The 23,098-nt window shown below is 44.5% G+C and overlaps 1 protein-coding gene across 2 annotated transcripts; it reads left to right on the forward strand.

The window, feature by feature from the left end:
* The first annotated feature begins 319 nt into the window (after positions 1-319).
* Positions 320-9,115, forward strand: LOC132428199 (RAD52 motif-containing protein 1-like). 2 transcript variants are annotated; one of them, XM_069540821.1, is made up of 6 exons: positions 320-415; positions 796-975; positions 4,104-4,226; positions 4,602-4,770; positions 7,471-7,556; positions 9,014-9,115. In XM_069540821.1, the coding sequence occupies exons 1-6, from the start codon at positions 320-322 to the stop codon at positions 9,113-9,115; spliced, it is 756 nt and encodes a 251-aa protein (XP_069396922.1). The 2 variants fall into 2 exon arrangements, with proteins under 2 accessions (XP_069396922.1, XP_069396923.1); XM_069540822.1 differs by lacking the exons at positions 7,471-7,556; positions 9,014-9,115 and adding an exon at positions 5,726-5,748.
* Positions 9,116-23,098: the final 13,983 nt, after the last annotated feature.

Here is a 23,098-nt window from a genome sequence, read left to right on the forward strand (position 1 = left end):
TTTGTTTGTTTCCGCAATTTTATAAAGAGTACAAGTGATGCTGTTTTATGTCCTATTTGGAGCCTGAGAGTTTCTGGTTCCATAACCAGAAGCTGCTACCTAGCCCTCCTAATGGAATGGAGAGCTAGTTTATTCTTAGACTGTCCAGCTCTGAGCTTGCTCTGAATCTCAAGCTTTTCTATCTACAAAACACTCAGGGCCTTTCAACTATTTTTCTATATATTAGATTTATTGGCACTAAGTATTTAAAAAGCGCGGGTGCACGTGCGTAAGTGTAGTCCGCTTGCGCCCCGAGCAGCGCACGTGCGGTGACGGTGGGATGGTGCAGTTGGTACTTTTTGCGGTTCCCATCGGGGGTGACAAAACCTTGCTGGTGTGGGAGCTGAGCTCTGGACCCACGGCGGAGACCTTGCAAGTGAGACGAGTTGGAGCGGAGGGCTGGGTGGAGGAAGCCGCCCCGCACCCCAGTAACTGGGCGCCCCGGGGTACTGCTTCAGCACCTCATCTGCCTGTGGTCTCCGCTGAGAGGAATCTTAGTTCTAGACACGACCTGAGCAGTCAGCTCACCCCCATAGATTTTTGAGAGATAGTTCCCAACAGACGGCATTGCCTCCTAATATTTCTCGAAACTTAGGATTTCAGAGGGAAACTTGTTCATGAAATGAGAAGTATTTGGAGTTGCAGCCTCACCACAGTTACCTGTGGCAAAGGGCTGGGGGAGTATAAGGGAACGGGCGGTTTGGTTTCCTTGGCCTGAAATTTCCTGCACTTACTTAGCGTAGGACCACCCTAAAGCATTCTCTGTTCACAGTCTTCTCACAGTTTTGTGTTCTGTATTCGGTCCCAGTCTTCCCAAATGCAGCAGTGGGTGGTCCTGGGTTCTATGCCATCATCAAGTTTTATTCAGCAAGGGATGCCCACAGAGCCCAAAAGGCGTGTGACCAGAAGCAGCTTTTTCACACATCTCCAGTGAAGGTGGGTCCAAATGTGGAATTCCTCGCTCTACTGGGATGAAGTGCTGAATTTAAAACTAATAGGCCATCGGGAATTCCCTAGCCGTCCAGTGGTTAGGACTCTGCACTTTCACTGCTGAGGGCCCGGGTTCAATCCCTGGTCTGGAAACTAAGATCCCAGGGGGAAAAAACAAAACAAAACCGGCCAGCGTTTGTACAGCACTGTGGTGTACAGAATGCTCTCAGATGCACTGCTCCACTGATCCCCCAGTTCCCCAGTTGTTTCTTTCTTTTGTTTTAGGTGAAGAAACTCGAACTCAGGATGGTTAAGTGACTTACTTAAGGTTCATGACAGTAAATGTGGAAACTAGAGGCCAAACCATAACTTAACTGATGTTAAACCCCATGTCATTTTATGCTGCCCCTTAATTTAAGAAATCTTCACAAGAATCTTCCTTATATATACATTTATGTGGATTTTAAGTGTGTGAGGGTGACAAATTTTTAATAATTAATTAATTAATTATTTCTGGCTGCGTTGGGTCTTGTTGCTGCGCGCCGGCTTTCTCTATTTGCGGCGCGCGGAGTTTGCTCTTCGTTGCGGTGCGTGGGCTTCTTATCGCAACGGCTTCTCTTGTTGCGGAGCATGGGTTCTAGGCACGCGGGCTTCAGTAGTTGTGCCTCACGGGCTCTAGAGCACAGGCTCAGTAGTTGTGGCACATGGGCTTAGTTCCTCTACGGCATGTGGCATCTTCCCGGACAAGGATCAAACCCGTGTCACCTGCATTGGCACCCAGACTCTTAACCAGTGTGCCAACAGGGAAGTCCCGAGCTTGATAAACTTTTGTCAGATGTAAGATAAAGGAGGCTTCATCATCATCATCAGTCTCAAACTGCCTATTAAGAACTCACTTCAGATTCCAGAAAATGGTTAAATATTCTTTAATGCATTGTAGAAACCTTATTACATATCAACATGCCATCCAATTTTACTTTCCCAGAATTAACATTTCATTATGTTAAGGACTTTTTCAATTCCTCTGAATACGTGAGTGAGGCTTAGGTTTCCCAGACCTTTCCCTTTATAATTGTGTTTCTTCGCTGATTGGCTTCTTGCTCTGGCTACTTCCTACTGACCTTGCTGCCTCTTCTCACCCATATTTCTTTACTCACTGATTTCACCTTTATTGAATCTGAGAACTCTCCTCAGATGGGACTCCATGTACACTGCCTCCCACTTCTGTATCCTGTTTAACACCCTCTTCAATCCTGGCTGTACTCCCTGAGATTGAAATGATTTTGTGTCAGACATTCTTTAATTTGCGGACCCTGCGACCATTTCACATACCACTCAGATATTACAGATGGTCCTGGAAAGATTATGAAACAGTTACTTGGTATCAGTTGTGAGTAATGAGTTCTTTTCTTATATTGGACATTAAGACCATTCCATAAGTGTAGGTTGTGAGATTTTCACAGCATAAAGCCCGTCACTGATAGAGTAATGAAGAAAATGTTCTCCAAGTCACTATATAGTTGAGAGGAACGGGCGTTCGTATTAGATTTCTATATTTAATGCAGAGCTTTAGTTTACTACCCACAGCCCCGAAATTTTTCCCTACTTTACTTATGTGTTCTTTTTCAATTTTATTTATTTATTTGCTTGCTTGCACCGGGTCTCAGTTGCAACAGGTGGGCTCCTTAGTTGCGGCTCAAGGGCTCGCCAGTTGTGGCATGTGGGCTCCCCAGTTGCAGCAGGCAGGCTCCTTTAGTTTTGGCTTGAAGGCTCCTTAAATGTGGTGTGCGAACTCTTAGTTGCAACATGCATGTGAGACCTAGTTCCCTGACCGGGGATCGAACCTGGGCCCCCTGCATTGGGATAACGGAATGTTAACCACTGCACCAGCACGGAAGTTCCAATTATGTGTTATTTTATTCATTGGCAGGTATCTTCCTATCTTTTATCCCCTGTGTTTTTTATAAATAAAGAAAAGAGAATAACATCTTAAAATAAAATGAAGGAAAGGCGTAATGTATCTGAATTTTTCTCAGTAGCATGAAGGGAAAGGTTTGCCAGCAACTACTGTGGCAAGGTTATCCCAGATGTCAACTGTCTCTACTACCCAGGGGCTCAGAGCCCTTCTGAAGCTTCCTAATTGTCCAGGGCAGCTCCATTATGACTCACCGTACAGGACCTAGCCTCCCATGCGACACTCAACATTTAAAAATTAATCTTCATTTCTCCTTCCCAGCAGGCAGCTTCAGTTGGAGAAAGTAATTTCATTTTCTTATGTACTCATTCATTCACTCAGTCAGCAGACCATCACTCCTCTATTATATGCCAAGATTTATTCCTCTTTCTGGTAAGAAGGAAAGAATAATATATGGTTCCTTCAAGCACTTAAGGAGCTCATAAACTAGTGACAGAGGAGGATGCACAAAGAAATCAATGAAGAATTAACAATGCTTTGATTTTGTTTGTATTATTTGAATTTTTATGACTAAATTTATAAACTACACCCTGTTCAAAATGGAAATAGACGTTTAAGAAAGAAGTAGTGATGTAAAAAATCCACAGTAATATGTAAGTTCTTTAGAGAGTTAAGACTGGAAATATTTGTACTCTCAAAGAAGCATGTTAATGCAGATGAATCTCTAATTCTTTTGGTTGCTTTATTTACTTTTATAGAGTTATACATATTCCCTGTTCTAACAGGGGTTAATAACTTGAGGAGGGGTTGCTACAGATTAAGGTCCTAATTCAGTGGCAGGTCCATCTTGTCTCCTCTTCAGGTCATATTCTCAAGCAGGAGCTACAGGATGAAACAACTAAAACAGTCCATTCCTTTCCTTACCCTCAACCCCATAATAGGCTTCTGCTGGGCCTCCTTGGATGCTTTCATCATCACTTTCACCACCGGAGGTCAGAGAACCTTCTGGATAATCAGGGGCCCTGGAAATGATGCAGAAAAGTACTGACTTAAAAATAATAAATAACATGTATTTAGGGCTCACTGTGAACTCATTGCTTAAAATGTCCTCCTTAATCTTCACAAACACTCTATAAAATTGGTATTGATAAGTCTCAGGTATATCCAAAATAAGTCTTTATGTAGGGTTGTGATATTTTTAGGTCTTTTATGTCTTTAGGTTTGTCTTGGCACCAGAGAGAAGGCGGTTCATCATAATACGCTTGCCCTAAACAGCTCCAGATGCCAAGAATTGGCAAATTACTACTTTGGTTTCCATGGATGGTCAAAAAGGATCATCAAGGTAAACTCTGTAGACTTTCTTTGACTAACCAGACTCCTTCCAACATTGAACTCCTAGACTTTAGAGAGAAGAATAGAACAGGGCTTTGGGGAGGAGATGTGAGAGGCTTCCACATGGAAGTATCTGAGCATTGGCCTGCCACCTAGAATTAGTGATAATCTCAATGACTTGGATGGTGGTGTCCATAATTTTCTCTAGTATTTGTTTGGTATATAATAAAAAATAGTTGTCCATATCTAGTCATTCATTTGCAAGTTCCACTTGATTTTGAAGCTATAGCATACCTAAACTATTACCTGGGATAGCTGGAGTTTAGTTTTTATTTCTAACAACAGAATATGTTGAAGTCTAGCCTTTAATTCAAAATCCTAACAGCTTCAGGATCTTTCTGACCTTGAAGAAAGGGAAAATGAAGATATTGTGACACCACTTCAGAAGCGAAGCCTGAAGCTCTTTTGTGCTTTAGAGGTGGTGTTGACCTCCCACGAGTGCAGGAGTCCTGGAGTTGGCATGGCTGAGGAACCTTTGGATAAGTTGGAGGAAGGTCTGTTTTCCAGTATGTGTGTGTGTGGGGAGGTGAGGGAGTGGGATTTCTCTTTTTTCCTTTCTTTCTGAAACTCCACTTTTCAGATACATCATCACCTTTTCTAAGGAACTAAAGCCCTGGGCAGAATTTTTCTGCCCGACAATATAGGTTTTTATCTTAGGCAATACCTGACAGCACCTTAAACTTAGAATTTTAGAACTGACTGCCTGCCAAGAAGCTTAGGAGGAGGGAAAATTAGTTATTATTAGTATTTTTTTTGTTAATAATTTGTTTTGCGCTAAAATAATCCTTCAAATACACGTGTCTTCTGGCCTTCAGTTATCCCAACAAAATCATTGTCTGAAGATTGAAATAAACTCGTGTAAATGTTCAGTCCTTTGCCTCCTATAGAAGGGCCTGAGCATAAAGAGTAAATGTAGATCCCTAGAAAGGGGATTCCGATTGGTACTGAGTTTATTCCTAGAATCCATGGCACTTGGGCTTAGGGTTTTAAGTCAGAGGCAGGGCTGTTAGCGAATGGAGTGGAGGAGGCTCCACCATCCACCTGAGTGGGTGATGGTTGAGGACAGGCCAGATCATCTGCTCTACAACCAAATCTACCTCACTGTATGAATCCAGCCCTTTACGCACATGAGAGCAGTGTCTGTAGCAGTGTAGCCTCAGCTTGTCCATTTGAAATCTGTGAGTAATATGAGATTTGTGGCACGTTCTTGGTTTGCATTTGCCATGGAGTATTTTAGGAACTTCCAGAATAGATCTGAGCAGTAAAAATGTGCCATGCCAGGGTATACCTGCAACAGAGACATTCACCCGTACCCCAGTGTTGTTCCTGCCCTTAATCACTAAGGTAATGTTCTAAGAATCACAGATGCATTTTTAGTTTTAAACATATAACCTAGAAATCAGTTATTCATATAGGCATTTTAAATTCATCTGTTTTGGTTGGATTTAGGGTCATTATCATTCCTTATGTAAAGGAAGGTAACCCAGAAGCTTGCTATTCAGAAAGCTATGACAGATGCATCCAGAAACTGCTGATTGTGGTTTTAGGTAAGACCTTTTTGATTGTCGTTGAAGTGCTTCAGCTTCAGTGAGCAAATAAACTTATTTGAAAAGTTAATTGGATGAAAATAATGTTTATCTAAAACATTACATATTCTTTCATTCATCAGATGCTTTCACAGCAACAGTTTTAAATTTGTTCTTTGTGGCATTTAAGAGAAGAACGACAGCAAATATTATTGTCCCCAGTGTTTAGATGTAGAATGACTTGCCTCAGTTCATACAGAAAGTGTTTGATCCACTTCTTCCTCAATTGCTTGCTTATCATACAGAATAGTGTAATGATTTATAAGCCTTGGACACCTGTGTTTGAGTCCTAACATTGTCTCTTAGATTTTGTTGTTGTTGTTGTTGCAATTTTAGGTTTTTCCAGCCAGAGACATTGGAAGGTATTTAATATCTCTAAGCTGCAATTTCTTTATCTGCATATCGGGTTAGTAATTCAGTTTACCACCAAATGGGGAATATTGTAAGAGTAAATGAGATGATGAATGTAAAAAGCTTAGAACTATGCCTGAAACATAGTAAGCAGACAAAATATATTGACTATTATTATTATCATTGTTATTTTCTTGTTGAAAAGTTTTTTAGATTATGTTTTTGGAATCAGTTTAATTTCAGTCTTCATTTCTGATATATTGGGTGAATATGATTCTTATATAATAATCGGCTACGTTTTTGTGAGCCTTGAAACTGGTCATGCTATTGAATAGCATTGATTGTGTTCCCTATCGAGTTATACAGCAGTGAGAATGTCACAGGCTGGCCCAAAGGACACATTATGATTAGTAGATTCCCGGAACAGAATTGCTCCCCTGCTTCACAGCCCTGCAGGCTTAGAGACTGAGAAATCCTCGCTAAGTTGTCAGAGACCTTATTTGCTTGTAAGAGTTGACCCTGGATTGGTCTTGGCCTTCCAGCCTGGGTAGTCCTTCCAGTGAAGTTTGACTTCCCTGGTTATCAGACAGAATCTACATCAGCTGTCAACTCTGGGTAACAACTTTTAAGAACCAAACTAAATGACTGGGTTGTTTGTGCCTAATATGCCAAGGTACTCCTTATATGTACCCAAAAGTCCTTAGACCAAAAAGCCTGGTTCTCTAGCTTGCCTTGAGGAAAGCTGTATTGTCCAAACGGTACATGGGCTAGTTTCTACCAGTAGAGTGTTCAAATGCTCTCTCTCTCTGCTCCAAAGCTTTGTTCATTGTATCTGGTATAAGTTTGGTCCCAAGGAGTAGGCACTTGCCTTGCTTCTAATGGGAAGTATCTATTATAGTCCAGTGGTATCTATCCCAGGTTTGAACTCATTTTGATCCCCACCTAATGCCTTCCTATTTAATCGTATTGTGATTGAATATTTTTGTTTCCACAGCTTTAAATTTCTATGTCCTTATTCCTTAGGTCATATTTCCAAGATCATAAAGTTTTTGAACCAAAGTTGATACTTCTTATATATGTTTTCACAAATAATTATAATAAAAACTGTAGTGTCAGATGAGGGAACTTCTAGGAAAATGCTCTTATTTTCTGCTTTTAGAAATCAAAAGAATGTCTAATTATTGGGTGCTACCATTGTATACAGGAAGTTTTAGAACAAGAAAACTGCTGAATTGATCCTTGTTAACTTTATTTCAGAAAGTGGTAAAACAGGTGTTGCATATAGACCCTGTGAAGAGGTCACAGATGCTGGAACCGAAGAGGAACTACAGGCTTTATTTCAAGTCTGTGGAGATAAAAGCTCAAGGGGTACACAGCCAGTGGAGCCATAATTCAAGACACCCAGCAGGATTTGGAAGACTTCAGCATATCTATTCAGTTCTGTCTTCCTTAGGAAAAGGTGAAACTCTGAAACTGCTTTTGAGGCAGGGAATTTCTAGGATTTTTCCAAGTCCAGCGCCTTGGCTCTGGCCCCTTACTTGAAGTTTGGAGAGCAGGATTGAGGGCCACCAGTGTACGTCTATGGTTGTGGACACAGGAGAAGACACAGGACTTTTAGAAATCCCCTCAAATAGAATTGCAGGGATTTGGAAACAAAGTAACTATGGTCTTAAGTGTGATTATGCTACACTATTTAAAAACTATTCATGCCTTTCAAGTAAGGTATATTACCCAGATCTCAGCATCTCATATATATCTTGTGTTAAATATTTTGCCAAAGAACCTTTCTGTAAACCAGTTATATGGATGCCTCGAATTAGGGCTTAAGTAATTTCAATGTAATTTCTGAAAGAAAACATTAATGTACTGCATATAGGATTTTTATTTAAAAGGAGCAAAATATGTGTTTCATGTCATTGAGAGCTAATTTTTGGCTAGATTTCTGATTACTTAACTCACCTCAATGTTGCAAAGTTTGTTTGGAAGGGAAGAAAGTAGAGAAAGAAAAGGTGGTTATGTTTTGAAAAATGGAAAAATTTTGAAAGTTTTTTCCTGTACAAAATAATTATTTTAATTCAATTTAAATCAGTCAAGGAAACTTGAAACGTATCCATGTTTGGGCTTTAAGAAGTCTAGTTTCCTATGAAATGTGAGAGGAAAGGGTTCCGTATTGATACTAAAGATTTTGGAAACCTGATTATAACAACAGATCCACTCCTAAATGAGGCCAATCTTGGAATCAGTTCCATTTAGAAACCATTATGTTCTAGGCACTGGAAATAAGGTGAAGCTCCTTCTCTCTTGGAGTTTAGGTGTTAAAGGTGTACCAGACAATTAAAAAGGACTAAAATTAAATAGATTATGAAAAGGAATGTGAAGAAATTAAGCTGTGTGCTAGTTCCAGTATTTCAAGAAAATTACTTAAGATGCTGACTTTAACATTCTAAGTGTCTTCTCCATGTGTGCACACAGGGTAGACCTGTGGAAAGTGACACTGTAGTTTTTTCTAGATTAATGGCTCTGTTGAGACAAGGTGGGATGGGGGAAGTTTTCCCATGCTAATGTAAAGGGCCATTCACTTGGTTTTAGACTCTGTTTCCCAGAATGAATTGCTCACCTGCCCCAAAGCGCTTCTATAGAAGTTCTGGAGTCATCCCTGATTCAGTAGTGACCCCTAATAACAGAGTGGTGTTTGAATAATGAGACGTGAATCCTGAGAGTTTGGAGGAAATGGCAACATTTTCGAATAATTATAAGGTGTGTTCCCCTTCCGCCACCCTTACTGGTGCTCATTTTGCAGGTCAGCTACTTTTCTTGTCAGCCGTGTGGCCAAAGGGAGCAAGAATGTCTCTCAGACTTCAGCTTTGAGGAGGAAGAGTTCAGATTGCCAGAATTGGACTAGCACTTTTGAATTTCCCAGAATGCCAGGTCCTGTGGTTTCCTTGGGAAGGTCTGAATCCTTCCCACCCCCCCTGCACCCCTGGGATGCTGGAGTTTGGGGCCACTCGGTTCTGCAGCCCAGTCCCGCCTCATTGTTTGGGGCCAGGGAGCGCAGGGCGGGGCTGGGAAGAGGGCCCGGTGGGAGGCAATTGTCGCCTTTGCAAGGGGAAGGATGGCTTGCGCCCTGGGGAATCTGGGAAAAAGTCCCACTGTGGTGGCGCGGATTGGATCTACGCACAAGGCTAATAACGGTGGCGTCACTAAAGACGTCATAACGGGTGGAACGTTAGGCGGGGGCGGGGCGCGCTGTTGCTAACGTGAGCTGTCGCATCAGCGCTGGCATAGCGGTTCAGCTCGGAAGCAGGATGTGGCTCCGGCTCCTCAGTGGCCTGGGTCACTGCCCCTGGAGCCGCCGCATGTTATGTCCCGGCTGCGCCTTTGGTTGCCACGGCTCTTCCTCACGTGGGAACAACTGTGGCTTCTAGTGCAGGCAGTTCAGCCTCCGGAGTGGGCCCTGGGCCCCGTGCAGGTGACCCCCAACCCCGCGCGGCTGACAGAAGCTTGGTCTTCACAAGCCTCAGAACCCCTCCCAAATTGTCCCATGCTCTTACACCCCTGACAGAAGCCGTGGGCTTTAACTACTTAACGTCCTCGTCTCCAGTGCAGATGTTGGACCCGCCTCATCAGGAGTTGACTGAGACTGAGGTTCCATACCCGGACACGGATTCGGTTGGAGAGCTGCCTACAGGGCCAGATCAGTTTGCTGTTCCACATCAGGATCTGAATAACAAGCAAACCCAACATCAAAAGCTCCCAGAGGCAGTTCCAGTGCTCGACTGGGATCAGAATCAGTCCTTGGTTCTCCTTTCTCGACACAAAAGTAAGGCTAAACACATAGCTCTAGATGAGGCTGAAGGTCACCAATCATTTGAAATACTTGTTCCACCTCTAGGTAGTAAGAGCTCAAAACCAATGAAGTTTATTGGTTCACCCCAAACCTGAAGAAAGATCTAGTTCAGCATCAACAGCTTGCCAAAGTTGTTGGAACTACAGGCCAATTTCAAAAAAAGCACTCAGGGCCTAGAACAACAGTTGCAGGGTGACTATTTAGATCCCAGTATGGATGCCATTTACCCTGAGGAGAGCCTACCTAGGGATTTTTTAGGAGCCCAGATAAAACTATGGAGCCCCCAGAGGAAGCTGAAATTTCTCCATCCCAGCAGGAGGCCAAAATCCTCATCCAGAGCTCACTGAGGAGGCTGAATCTTTACCCCAGCACAGCCTCCTGCTCAGCATCCACAAACCCCTGGGGAGGTTGAATCTTTTCCAATCTTTCAATCTTTTGAAGTTCTGCTGCTTTTCCTGTACTTTAAAGGAGACTCCAATCTACCTCTTGAAACCTGTTCCCTGCAATTCTGCGTTGGTTTCAAATCCTCTTCTTTGCCTTACCTCAATATATTTTTCGACAATAGTTGTCCTTTGTAACTCTGCAGGTTTGTGAATTGCAGTGCCCCTGAGCTCCATTTTCCAACTCGCTTTTTTGTGAGCTGGCCTGAAAACCTCAGGATTGCTTCAGGCCCTATTCTGGTTCTGGGGCGGCAGGCTGAGCCTTTGGTTAATTATTCCTCCTGATGGGATATTAGAGTGACATGTGCGTGACGAAACACCTACAGCTATTCTCTCATTGGTTCCCCCTCATCCCGTTCATCCTACGCACTAATTGCAGACTGCGAAACAGGAGGTTAAAGGCGCTGACTCTCCAAATGGGGAGATTGTTAGCAAAGCGGCTGGAATGGCGAACCCGAGCACAAGGAGAGGAAAAATGAGGCGCGTTTTAGAAACTGTTCCTGATCACACGGTGTACCATCCTCTGGGTTTCCCAGCATGTGTTAGCTGTAGGAAGATTCCCTTAAACTTGGAGAGCTGGGACCCATGGAATGGGGAGCACGCCGTATTGCTTTAAAGGGTCTGCATTAGCTCAACCAACCTCACCAATCCTCTCAGCCCAAAGTGTCCATCCTTATGTCTCATCCAGCTGTGGGTGTAGATATGGTCAATCCAGGATGAATCACAGCCCTTGAACGAATTTTATAAGAATTTCTCTCTCTTTCGCTGTCTTTTTGTTTCTTTTTTTTTGAAATTTATTTTTATTATGGCGTTTACCTGATTTTCAAGCTGTGTTTATGCCACTCTACACACACTTGATTCCCTGAAGGAGACATATGACTAAATAGGTTTTAAGATTCTTAGTAGTCACATAATATTCCTCTGCGGTGCATAGGAGATGTTGAGTCCAGTTCACTGAGCAGAGTATAGGTCTTGTCTATTACATATTTGGTTTATGGAACGGTATATGTGCTAACTTCAAACTCTGGTTTTATGCATCACCCCACCTCACCTTTCCCATTAAGCAGGCATAAGTGAGTTTTCTAAATGTGTGACTCTGTTCTGTTTTGTAATTCAGCTCATGTGTAGCCATGTTTACATTCCCTCTATAAGTGATATCTTATGGTAAGTTTCTTTTTCTGTGTGACTTCTTTCACTTAGAATCATCGTACCTAAATGTACTCATTATGCTGCTGCTGGCCTTATGAAACTGATTTCATGGCTGAGTGATATTCCATTCTACATAAGTACCTCAACTTCTTTATCCATTTTTCTCTTTCCTGGGATATTTAAGGTGTACCGAAGTCGAGGATTTTGTAAACATAGGAGCCCTAAACTGGGGGTGGCTGTGTCTTGTTGATTTTTAGTTTTCCCAAGATATATGTCCATGAGTGGAAGTGCTCTATGCTCTGTAGCTCTGTTTTTTTCATGTTTGAGGAAACAGTGTACACTTCTCCACAGTGGCTGTTGGCAATTTAAATCCCGCCCATCAGGTTAACAAGGCTCCCTGTTCTCCATGGCCTGTCCTGCCTCTCTGGTTTTTAAACTATTTTCGGATGGCCCTTTGGACTGGTGGGAGAGACACTTCTTTGTTGTGCGGATTTGCATTGCCCGCTTGACTGGTTGGCCAAAAAGGGCGTATGCGTTTCTTCCTGAATATATTCAGGAAGAAACGCATACGCCCTTTTTGGCCAACTGCATCATTGTCGAAGGTCTGCCGCTTTTCATGTGCTTTAAAGGCGACTCCCATCTACCTCCTGAAAACTGTTTCCTGCAATTCTTCCTTCCTTTCAAATCCTCTTCGTTGCCTTACCTCAAGATATTTTTGGACTATAGTTATCACTTATAACCCTGCTGGTTTGTGAATTGCAGTGTCCCTGAGCTCCTTTCTTCAACTCGCTTTCTTTTTAGCTGGCCGCAAAACCGCAGGATTGCTTCAGGCCCTATTCTGGTTCCGGGGCGGCAGGCTGAGCCGTTGGTTAATTCTTCCTCCTGATGGGAAATTAGAGTAACATGTTCCCGTGCAAACACCTACAGCTATTCTCTCATTGGTTTCCCCTCATCCCGTTCACCCTCCGCACTAATTGCAGACGGTGTGAAACAGGAGGTTAAAGGTGCTGACTCTCCAAATGGGGAGATTGTTAGTAAAGCGGCTGGAATGGCGAACCCGAGCAGCAGGAGAGGAAAAATGAGGTGCGTCTTAGAAACCTTTCCCAGTCACACGGTGTACCATCACTCTGGGTTTCCCATGCATGTTTTAACTGTAGGAAGATTCCCTTAAACCTGGACAGTTGGGACCCATGGAATGGGTAGCACTCAGTGTTGCTTTAAAAGGTCTGCATTTGCTCAGCCAGCCTCAGCAATCCTCTCAGCCCAAAGTGTCCAGCCTTATATCTCATCCAGATGTGGGTGTAGATAAGGTCAATTCAGCGTGCATCACAGCCTCTGAACGAATTTTGTCGGAAGTTCTCTCTCTTTCACTCTCTTTGTGTTTTTTTGTTTTTTGAAATTTATAATGGGGTTTAGCTGATTTTCACTGCAGTGTTTATGCCTCTCTACACACACTTGATTCCCTTACGGAGACATACCAATACATAGGTTTTAAGATTCTTACTAGTCACATATATTCCTCTGTGGTGCATAGGGGGTGTTGAGTCCAGTTCACTGAGCAAAGAGTAGGTCTTGTCTATTACATATTTGGTTTATGGAATGGTATCTGTGCTAACTTCAAACTCTGGTTGTATGCATTCCCCAACCTCACCTTTCCCCGTAAGCAGGCATAAGTGCATTTTCTAAATGTGTGACTCTGTTCTGTTTTGTAATTCAGCTCATGTGTAGCCATGTTTACATTCCCTCTCTAAGTGATATCTTATGATAAGTTTCTTTTTCTGTGTGACTTCTTTCACTTAGAATCATCGTACCTAAATCCACTCATTATTCTGCTACTTGCCTTATGACATTGATTTCATGGCTGAGTGATATTCCGTTGTACATAAGTACCACAAATTCTTTAACCATTTTTCTCTTTCCTGGGACATTTAAAGTGTACCGAAGTCGAGGTTCTTGTAAACAGAGCAGCCCTATACTTTGGGGTGGCTCTGTCTTGTTGATTTTTAGGTTTCCCACGATATACACCCATGAGTGGAAGTACCCTATGCTCTGTAGCTCTGTCTTTTAGATATTTTAGGAAATACCATACACTTCTCCAGAGTGGTTGTTGGCAGTTTCCATCCCGCCCATCAACATAACAAAGGTCCCTGTTCTCCATGGCCTGTCCTGCCTTTCTGGTTTTTACACTTTTTCCCGGCCCTTTTGACCGGTGGGAAGTGAGACTTCTTTGTTGTGCAAATTTGCATTGCCCGCTTGCTTGGTTGGCCAAAAAGGGTGTATGCATTTTTTCCTGAATATATTCAGGAAAAAACTCATACGCCCTTTTTGGCCAACTGCATCATTGTCAAAGTTCTGCCTCTTTTCATGTGCTTTAAAGGCGACTCCAATCTACCTCTTGAAATCTGTTTCATGCAATTCTGCCTTCCTTTCATATCCTCTTCGTTGCCTAACCTCAATATATTTTTGGACTATAGTTATCACTTATAACCCTGCTGGTTTGTGAATTGCAGTGCCCCTGAGCTCCATTTTTCAACTCGCTTTTTTGTGAGCTGGCCACAAAACCGCAGGATTGCTACAGGCCCTATTCTGGTTCCCGGGTGGCAAGCTGAGCCTTTGGTTAATTCTTCTTCCTGATGGGAAATTAGCATGACATGTGCCTGTCCAAACACCTACAGCTAGTCTCTCAGTCGTTCCCTCTCATCCCGTTCATCCTCCGTACACATTCCAAACTGTGCGAAACAGGAGGTTAAAGGTGCTGATTCTCCAAGTGGGGAGGTTGTTAGTAAAGCGGCTGGAATGGCGAACCCGAGCACCAGTAGATGAAAAACGAGGTGCGTTTTAGAAACCTTTGCGGATCTCACGGTGTACCATCCTTTGGGTTTCCAATGCATGTTTTAGCTGTAGGAAGATTCCCTTGATACTGGAGAGTTGGGACCCATGGAATGGGTATCCCGCAGTATTACTTTAATGGGTTGGCATTTGCTCACCCAACCTCACCAATCCTCTCAGACCCAAGAGTTTCCAACTTTATGTGTCTTGCAGCTGTGGGTGTAGATGTGGTCAATCCAGGTTGCATCACCACCCCTGAACGAATTTTGTACGAGTTTCTCTCTATTTCACTATTTTTCTTTTTTTTTGTAATTGATGTTTATAATGGGGTTTAGCTGATTTTTGATGCTGTGTTTATGCCGCTTCACACCCACTTGATACACTTACAGAGAGAAATCAATAAATATTTTTAAGATTCTTATTACACATATATATTATTCTGCGGCGAATAGGGTGTGTTGAGTCCAGTTTATTGAGCAATGAGCAGGTCTCGTCTATTACATATTTGGTTGATGGCACGGTATCTGTGCTAATTTCAAACTCCTGTTTTATGCATCACCCCACCTCAGCTTTCCCCTTAAGCAGCCATAAGTGCTTTTTCTAAATGTGTGACTCTGTTCTGTTTTGTAATTCAGTTCATGTGTAGCCATGTTTACATTCCCTCTATAAGTGATATCTTATGACAAGTTTCTTTTTCTATGTGACTTATTTCACTTAGAATCATCGCCTAAATCCACACATTATGCGGCTACTGGCCTTATGACATTGATTTCCTCGCTGAGTGATATTCCATTGTACGTAAGTACCGCAACTTGTTTATCCATTTTCCTCTTTCGTGGGATATTGAAGTTGTACCCGAGTCGAAATTCTTGTCAACAGAGCAGCCCTAGACTTTGGGGTGCCTGTGTCCTGTCGATTTTTGGTTTTCCCAGGTATACGCCCATGTTGGAAGTACCCTATGCTCTGTAGCTCTGTTTTTTAGATGTTTTAGGAAACACCATACACTTCTTCAGAGTGGTTATTTGCAATTTACATACGGCCTATCAGCGTAACAGGGCTCCCTTTTCTCCATGGCTTGTCCTGCATTTGTGGTTTTTACACATTTTCTGGAAGGCCCTTTTGACTGATGCGTAGTGAGACTTCTTTGTAGTGCGGATTTGCATTTCCTGCTTGTTTGCTTTGCCAAAAAGGGCCGTATGCGTTTTTTCCTGAATATATTTATGAAAAAACGCATATGCCCTTTTTGGCCAACTGCATCATTGTCAAAGGTCTGCCGCTTTTCATGTGCTTTAAAGGTGACTCCCATCTACCTCCTGAAAACTGTTTCCTGCAATTCTTCCTTCCTTTCAAATCCTCTTCGTTGCCTTACCTCAAGATATTTTTGGACTATAGTTATCACTTATAACCCTGCTGGTTTGTGAATTGCAGTGCTCCTGAGCTCCGTTTCTCAACTCGCTTTTCTGTGAGCTGGCCACAAAATCGCAGGATTGCTACAGGCCCTCTTCTGTTTCCGGGGCGGCAGGCTGAGTCTTTGGTTAATTCTGCTACCTGATTGGAAATTAGAGTGACATGTGCCTGTCCAAACACCTAGATCTAGTCTCTCATTAGTTCCCTCTCTTCCCATTCATTGTCCAGAGAATTTGCAGACTGTACGAAACAGGAGTTTAAAGGTGCTGCTTCTCCAAGTGGGGAGATTGTTAGTAAAGCGGCTGGAATGGCGAACCTGAGCACCAGCAGATGAAAAATGAGGTGCGTTTTAGAAACCTTTTCCGCTCACACTGTGTACAGTCCTCTGGATTTCCCATGCATGTTTTAGCTGTATTAAGATTCCCTTGAACCTGTAGATTTGGGACCCATGGAATGGGTACCAGGCAGTATTACTTTAAAGGGTCTCCATTTGCTCACCCAACCTCACTAATCCTCTTAGCCCGAACAGTTTCCTGTCTTATGTCTCATCCTGCTGCGGGTCTAGATGTGTTCAATCCATGTTGCATCTCAGCCCCTGAGCAAAAGTTGTAAGAATTTTTCTCTCTCTCACTGTCTTTATTTTTCTTTTTAATTTATTATTATATTGGTTAGAGCTGAGTTTCAGTGCTCTGTTTCTTGCTGCTGTATTTCCACTTGATTGACGTACAGAGAGACATCAATAAATTCTTCTTCAGATTCTTACCAGTCGTGTATATATTCTTTTCCGGTGACTTCAGTGTGCTGAGCGCTGTTCTTTGAGGTACCGTGTAGGCCTTTTTGATTATCAATTTGGTATTAGGAACGGTATCTTCGCTAATTTCAACCTCCTGGATAATGCCTCACCCCTCCCCACCTTTCCCCTTTAGCAGCCTTGTTTTCTACATATTTCACTATGTTTATCTTTTGTAATTTATTTCATGTGTAGCAATTTTTGATTCCACCTTTAAGTGATATGATATGTGTCTTTTTTTTTCTTACTTACGTCACTTAGAATGATCATATGTAACTCCTCCCGAGTTGTTGCAACTGGCTTTATTTCATTGATTTCCTGACTGAGTAATATTCCACTCTACATAAGTGCCACATCTCTTTTATCCATTTTTTCCTTCCAGGGACATTTAGGTTGTATCCAAGTTGAGGCTCTTTTAAACAGAGAGGCGGTAAACGTTGGGGTGCCTGTGTCCTGTCAATTTTTGTTTTTCCCGAGATATACACCCATGAGTGCAAGTCCCCTATGCTCTGTAGCTCATTTTTTAGATGCTTTAGTAAACACAATACACTTCTCTAGAGTGGCCGTTGGCAATTTACATTTCCAGTATCAGCCTCACAGGGCTCCCTTTTCTCCTCGCCCTATCCTGCATTTCTGGTGTTTACACTTTATGAGGATAGCTCTTCTGACTGATGCGAAGTGATACCTTTTGTAGTATTGATTTCCAGTGCCCACCTGTTTGGTTGGCTAAAAAGGGTGTATGCCCTTTTCTTGAATATATTCAGAAAAAACGCATACGCCCTTTTTGGCCAACTGCATCGTTGGCGATGTTCAGCCCCTTTTCTTGTGCTTTAATGGCGAGTCCTTTCTACCTCTTCAAATCCCTTTCCTGCCATTCTCCCTTGCTTACAAGTCCTTTTCGGTGACTTACCTCAAGACATTTTTCGACGATAGATATTTTCAGCTCTTCAGTTTCGTGAATTTTAGTGCCCCTGAGTTCCATTTTTCAACTTGTGTTTTTGGGAACTGGCCACAAAACAGCGGGATTTCCTCAAGCCCTATTCTGTTTCCGTGGGTAATCTTAGCCTTTGGTCAATACGTCTTCCTGATTGGAAATTAGAGTGACATGTGCCTGTCCGAACACCTAGGACTTGTCTCTCATTGTTTCTCATCCTTCCGCTTCATCCTCTGGACAAATTCCAAACTGTATGCAACAGGATCTTGACGGTGCTGACATCCCCAAGTGGGGAGATTGTTAGGAAACACGCTGGAGGGTGAACCCGAGCACCAAGAGATGAGGAGATGAGATGCCTTTTCCAAACTCTTCCCGATCAAACGGTGTACCATCCTCTGGGTGTGACAGGCATGTTTTAGCAGTAGGAAGGATCCCATTCATGTAAGGAGAACACTAGGGATTTTTCCATATCAGTGTCTCACCGAACCACAAACTGGGGAATTTTTAAGCTACGGCTACACGTATGTTCATTAAGGGCCTTGGGCAGTAGGCAGAGTCCAAACTATAGATGATTGAAGTCTTCAGGTCAGAAGCACTCACCATCAGCCTCCCTTAGGTTACATTTTATTTGTCGTTGATAGATGATGTTGATAAAAATATCTGTTCTTTTTCAGATTATTTCCCTTATAGGTTATTACAAAATATTTAGTGTAGTTCCCTGTGCTATACAGTAGTTCCTTGTTGATAATCTGTTTTATACATAGCAGTGTGTATGTGTTAATCCCAAACTGTTAATTTATCCCTCCTCCCACTTTTCCCCTTTGGTAATAATAAATTATAAGATTTTATACTTCTCAGAAATGGGGGAGGTGAAAGAGAGGTAGCATTTTCAATGGAAAAGCATTCTAAACAAGATTGAAGCTTTAGCCAAGATTATTAGATGTACATCCTTGGAAAGAAATCACTTCATTTCTCTAAAGTTGACCTGACAAGTAAGATAGACCTCTTCACTGAACTTGCTTATAATAAAGTGATGGAAATATCAAATGGAAGTGTTAGAAACATCTTATTTTACCCGAGCCTTATACACTGCTCTATGTTAATTACAGTTTGGCTCACACATCTGTTCATTGAAGTTACAATGCTCTCAATTTTGGTTACTGATCCTCCAGAGTGGGCCCCAACAAGGGTCCCCCTGCCCAGTGTCATTGGAGCCAACAGATCGAGACTGAGTTTGGTTCAGAAGCAGAGGAAACTTTATATTTGGTTCAAAGAATAGAGAGGTGAGAGCGTGCAGTCCCCTGCGGGCTGTGGGCCAGGCTGCTGTGTAGGGATCCTGTCAGCGTCAGCGGAAGGGAGGGGGCAGAGCTCTCGAGGGCCGGGTTGGCTGCATGTCTATGTCGGGGAGTCTGCACGGTGTCCCAAGAGCTGCGTTGTCGACCCAGCCATTCTGCACTAGGAAATCGGGTCTAAAGTGTCGGGTGTGGGATCTCTGCATGCGGAACCCTAGGAGCACGTGAAATTAGACAAAGCACAAAGGAAAAGAAGGTTAGACTTTATGTTTTTGCCCAGATTCTGTTTTTATCTCCCAGGAAGTTTTCATGGGCTTTGCCAGTGACAAACCCCTCCTCTGCCTTTTGTCCCATTCCTCATTCTTGGGGCGCTGAGGGTGCAGACCCCTCTTATGTAACTGCTTCGTGCTGTGTTGGGAGCCCTCATACCTGGGGGGGAGGGTCAGAACTTCTCCCCAGCAGCCTCCAGGTGAGGTTGATTGTCCCCAGGCCTCCTGCCTCACTGCTTGTCCGCCTGAGCGCCAGCATTGGAAGTGTTATAGATTCTAATGACCTTTAAGGGTCCAGGAAAGAGAGGCGCAGAGACGCTGGGGGGTCCGGTTTTACCCCGCTCCACATTTGTTCTGCCACCTTAGGCTGACGGTTTCTGCCAGCCTAGATGCTCTGACCAGTAGTCTGTGCTTTCTTCAGTTAGGCCCCTGAATTAACGTACAAACACCACCAGGTGTCAGAGACCTGCCCGCTCAACTCTCAGACAGTCCAGGGCCGGTGGTGATCCAGGACCATGATGGCCACTGAGTCAACAGCCTTTTGAAGTAGCCAGGAGTCCAGCCGGTCTCATTGGCTGCCGTCACCGTGGTGTCTGTAGGCTTTTCTATGGTGACAGCGTGATATACGGTTCTCCCGCCAAGCTTATTAGCTCCCCTCTGGGTGCAGTAAGTCCTGCAAGCAGTAGTCTGCTCCTTTGGGGCACACTCTTGTTGTTTTCTGAGAGAAGCTCCAGGTCACGTGATGGTCACGTGAGTCGTCACGGGGGCCCGTTGCCCCCCGGTTGTCTCTCTGGATGTTGGAGTTGGAGGGCCTCCTCACTCGAGGTCAGTGTGCCCACGGAGCGAACCCTGCAACTTCAGGGCATGGTTGGTGGTTAGGATCACCACGTGGGGTCCTTTTCCCTTAGGAGGGAGCTGGCCTTGTGGGCTGCTGATTTCCAGGTTTTTAGATACCCCCAGTACCCTGGCCGGATGGGGCGGCAGGCCAAGCCCTTGGTGACCTTAGTTTATCCTACCTGGAGGGCATTCTTGCCTTGTTCCATTTCAAGTGGTCCTAGTTTGCGCACTAATACTCCAAGGGCGATTCACCTTTGACCGGGAATGTAAAGGTCAAAGGGTTTAGCTAAATTAGGGAGTTCCAGGGCAAGGGTCTGAATTGACTGCTCTTTCCATTCTTGAAAGGCCACTTCTGGATTCTATTCAAAAGGATCATCATCTTTTCCTTTCAGTGTTTCATATAGAGGCCCAGCTACTAGACTGTAGTTAGGGATCCAGATGCAGCAAACCCCGGCCTCCCCAGGAACCCCTAAGCTGTCTTCTAGTTTTAGAAGGGGTAAGGCTGCAAATGGCTTCTTCCCTTTCCTGGGATGGGCTTCTCCAACCTTCTGTGAGAATGAAGCCCAGGCAGGTCACCGCAGTCTGTGATATTTGAGCTTTTTCTTGGACAACTTCTATCCGTTGTTGGCTTGGTAGTTCAGAGGCCTCCTTAGTAGGGCTGGCGATCAGAATGTCGTCTGCATATTGAAGGAGGGTTCCCTTTTGCAGAGGTAGAACTTTTAGGTCTTTAGCTAACGTTTCCCCAAAGATGGTGTGGGAATTTTTGAACCCTTGGGGCAGGACGTCCCAGCAGTATTGTTTTTGTTGTATGTTGAGTCCTGCCACTCAGAAGCCAAAATTTCTTGTGACTCTGGGACTAATGGAATACAGAAGAAGGCATCATTGAAGTAATAGAGAATACCATGTCCTGGTGGTTGGTAGAATGACCAGCAGTGTGTAGGAATTAGGAACTACTGGATGTATACCCTCGGTGGCTTCACTGACTGTCCTGACATCCTTTACCAGGTCCCCAGCAGCCCACGGGGCTCTCGTGGTCAGGCCAATCCCAGTATATGGAGCTCACCTGGGCAGGTCCCCAGCAGCCAACGGGGCTCTTGTGGTCACGCCCCTCCCAGGATATGGAGCTCACCTGTGCAGGTCCCCAGCAGCCCACAGGGCTCTCGTGGTTCGGACCCTCCCAGGATATGGAGCTCACCTGTGCAGCTACCCAGAAGCCCCTGAGGCTCTCGTGGTCAGGCCCTTCCCAGGATATGGAGCTCACCTGTGCAGCTACCCAGCAGCCCCTGGGGCTCTCGTGGTCAGGCCCCTCCCAGGATATGGAGCTCACCTGTGCAGCTACCCAGAAGCCCCTGGGGCTCTTGTGGTCAGGCCCCTCCCAGGATATGGAGCTCACCTGTGCAGCTACCCAGAAGCCCCTGGGGCTCTCGTGGTCAGGCCCCTCCCAGGATATGGAGCTCCCCTGGGCAGGCACCCAGCAAGCCTGGGCACACAGGAACCATGCGCATAGCCCTCATTGCAGAGCACCCCCAGCTCACCTGTCGGTAAGAGCTGACACAGAGCACCTCAGAGCAGGACTTGAACTAACCAACAGCAGCTCCGACAGGTCTGTGACCCTGAGCGTCACTCTGTGCGGCCTCCCTCAGCCTGGTCTTCTAGAGACTTCCACTGCAGCCGGGCCACCAGGCCTCTGTCTCCAACCACCACCCACCCCTCCTCTCCCTGACTCCTGGGTTCCTCTCATTAGGAGAGGGTCTTGAAATTGTCTCCCACTCATGGGCCAGATAAAATGATTAGAAAACAAGCCAGGGCTGGCAGCCTCTTGTCTATCCTGACCCTCAGGACGCCACACCTTTTCCTTGGACCTGGCTGTTTCAACAAGGTACATTTTCTGCAACTGTGTGCCCCTGAGGGGCGAGGATTGGCTGACCTAGGCAGCCTGACCCTGCCAGCCCGCCCTCCCCAGGTGTGCCTGGGTTGAGGTAGATATAAACACTGCTCCAGGCAACAAGAGCCCGTGCAGCTGTGCCTGACGCCATATTCTCTTCCCCGTTAGCAGTCTCGGGGCTGGGCTGGTGGGAGGGAGTGAGGGGCTACGGCTCTGTGGGTGGCCCGGTGTGAGTGGGGCTCTGCTGGACTTTCTGCAGGAGTTGCCAAGCTGCCACCTGCTAAAGAAGAGGATGTATCACCCATACCTGCCGCTGGAATTTCTCCCTGGGCAGAGGTGAGGAAGGAAGAAAGCAGTGGGGGCCGGAACAGGAGGGGTATCTCAGGCAGGGAAATGGAAAGCTTCCAGAAGAGCGCCCGGGGCCAGGACCATCCTGGCTGGCCTGCAGGCACCAAGTCGGCCTGAGTGCTGTGGCTGGTGTGGCTCCACGGCCCTTCCTCTAGGCTTTCAAGTCCTGGCACACATTCAGGTGCTTTACTTGGGAAGGGTGGGAAAAGTTCAGCAGCAGCTGGCCTGGGGCTCAGCTCACGTTTACTCAGAAACGCCTTGGCACGGTCCCCCAGCTTTGCACTGGGGGCGCTCCATGCGGGGGAGCTGCTGGCTGCATGGGAGACGATTCCCTACCTCTGACCAACTTCAGAATTGTTTACCACTGGAGCAAGTGCCCTTATAGGGTTTTCCTCTGTGTAACTGGTGGGTTCTTTTTTGGTTCAAGGTAGATATTATTCCTGTTTTTTGTATTTATAGATATAAGCATGGAAATAATTCATTCGTATAAATACATCTATGCAAAGGGAAGAACTTTTTTTCCTGTTTTATTTTTTAAATTTTATTTTTTTTAATTTGTGAATTTTATTCTATTTTTTTATACAAAAGGTTCTTATTGGTTATCTGTTTTATACATATAAGTGTATACATGTCAATCCCAATCTCCCAATTCATCCCACCACCATCCCCCCACGGCTTTCCCCCCTTGGGGTCCATACGTTTGTTCTCTACATCTGTGTTTCTCTTTCTGCCTTGCAAACCGGTTCATCTCTACCATTTTTCTTGGTTCCACATGTATGCATTAATATACAATATTTGTTTTTCTCTTTCTGATTTACTGCACTCTGTATGACAGTCCCTAGACCCATCAACATCTCT

Source organism: Delphinus delphis, chromosome 7, assembly GCF_949987515.2.
Source record: "Delphinus delphis chromosome 7, mDelDel1.2, whole genome shotgun sequence".
NCBI classification, from domain to species: Eukaryota; Metazoa; Chordata; class Mammalia; order Artiodactyla; family Delphinidae; genus Delphinus; species Delphinus delphis.

What these genes read in the sequence shown, in the direction of transcription:
- LOC132428199 (XM_069540821.1), top strand. Translation starts at nt 320, where the DNA reads ATGGTGCAGTTGGTACTTTTTGCGGTTCCCATCGGGGGTGACAAAACC. An exon ending in GGTCAAAAAGGATCATCAAG is followed by an intron (nt 4,227 to 4,601) that starts GTAAACTCTGTA and finishes AAATCCTAACAG; the next exon opens with CTTCAGGATCTTTCTGACCT. An exon ending in AACTACAGGCTTTATTTCAA is followed by an intron (nt 7,557 to 9,013) that starts GTCTGTGGAGAT and finishes CTCATTTTGCAG; the next exon opens with GTCAGCTACTTTTCTTGTCA.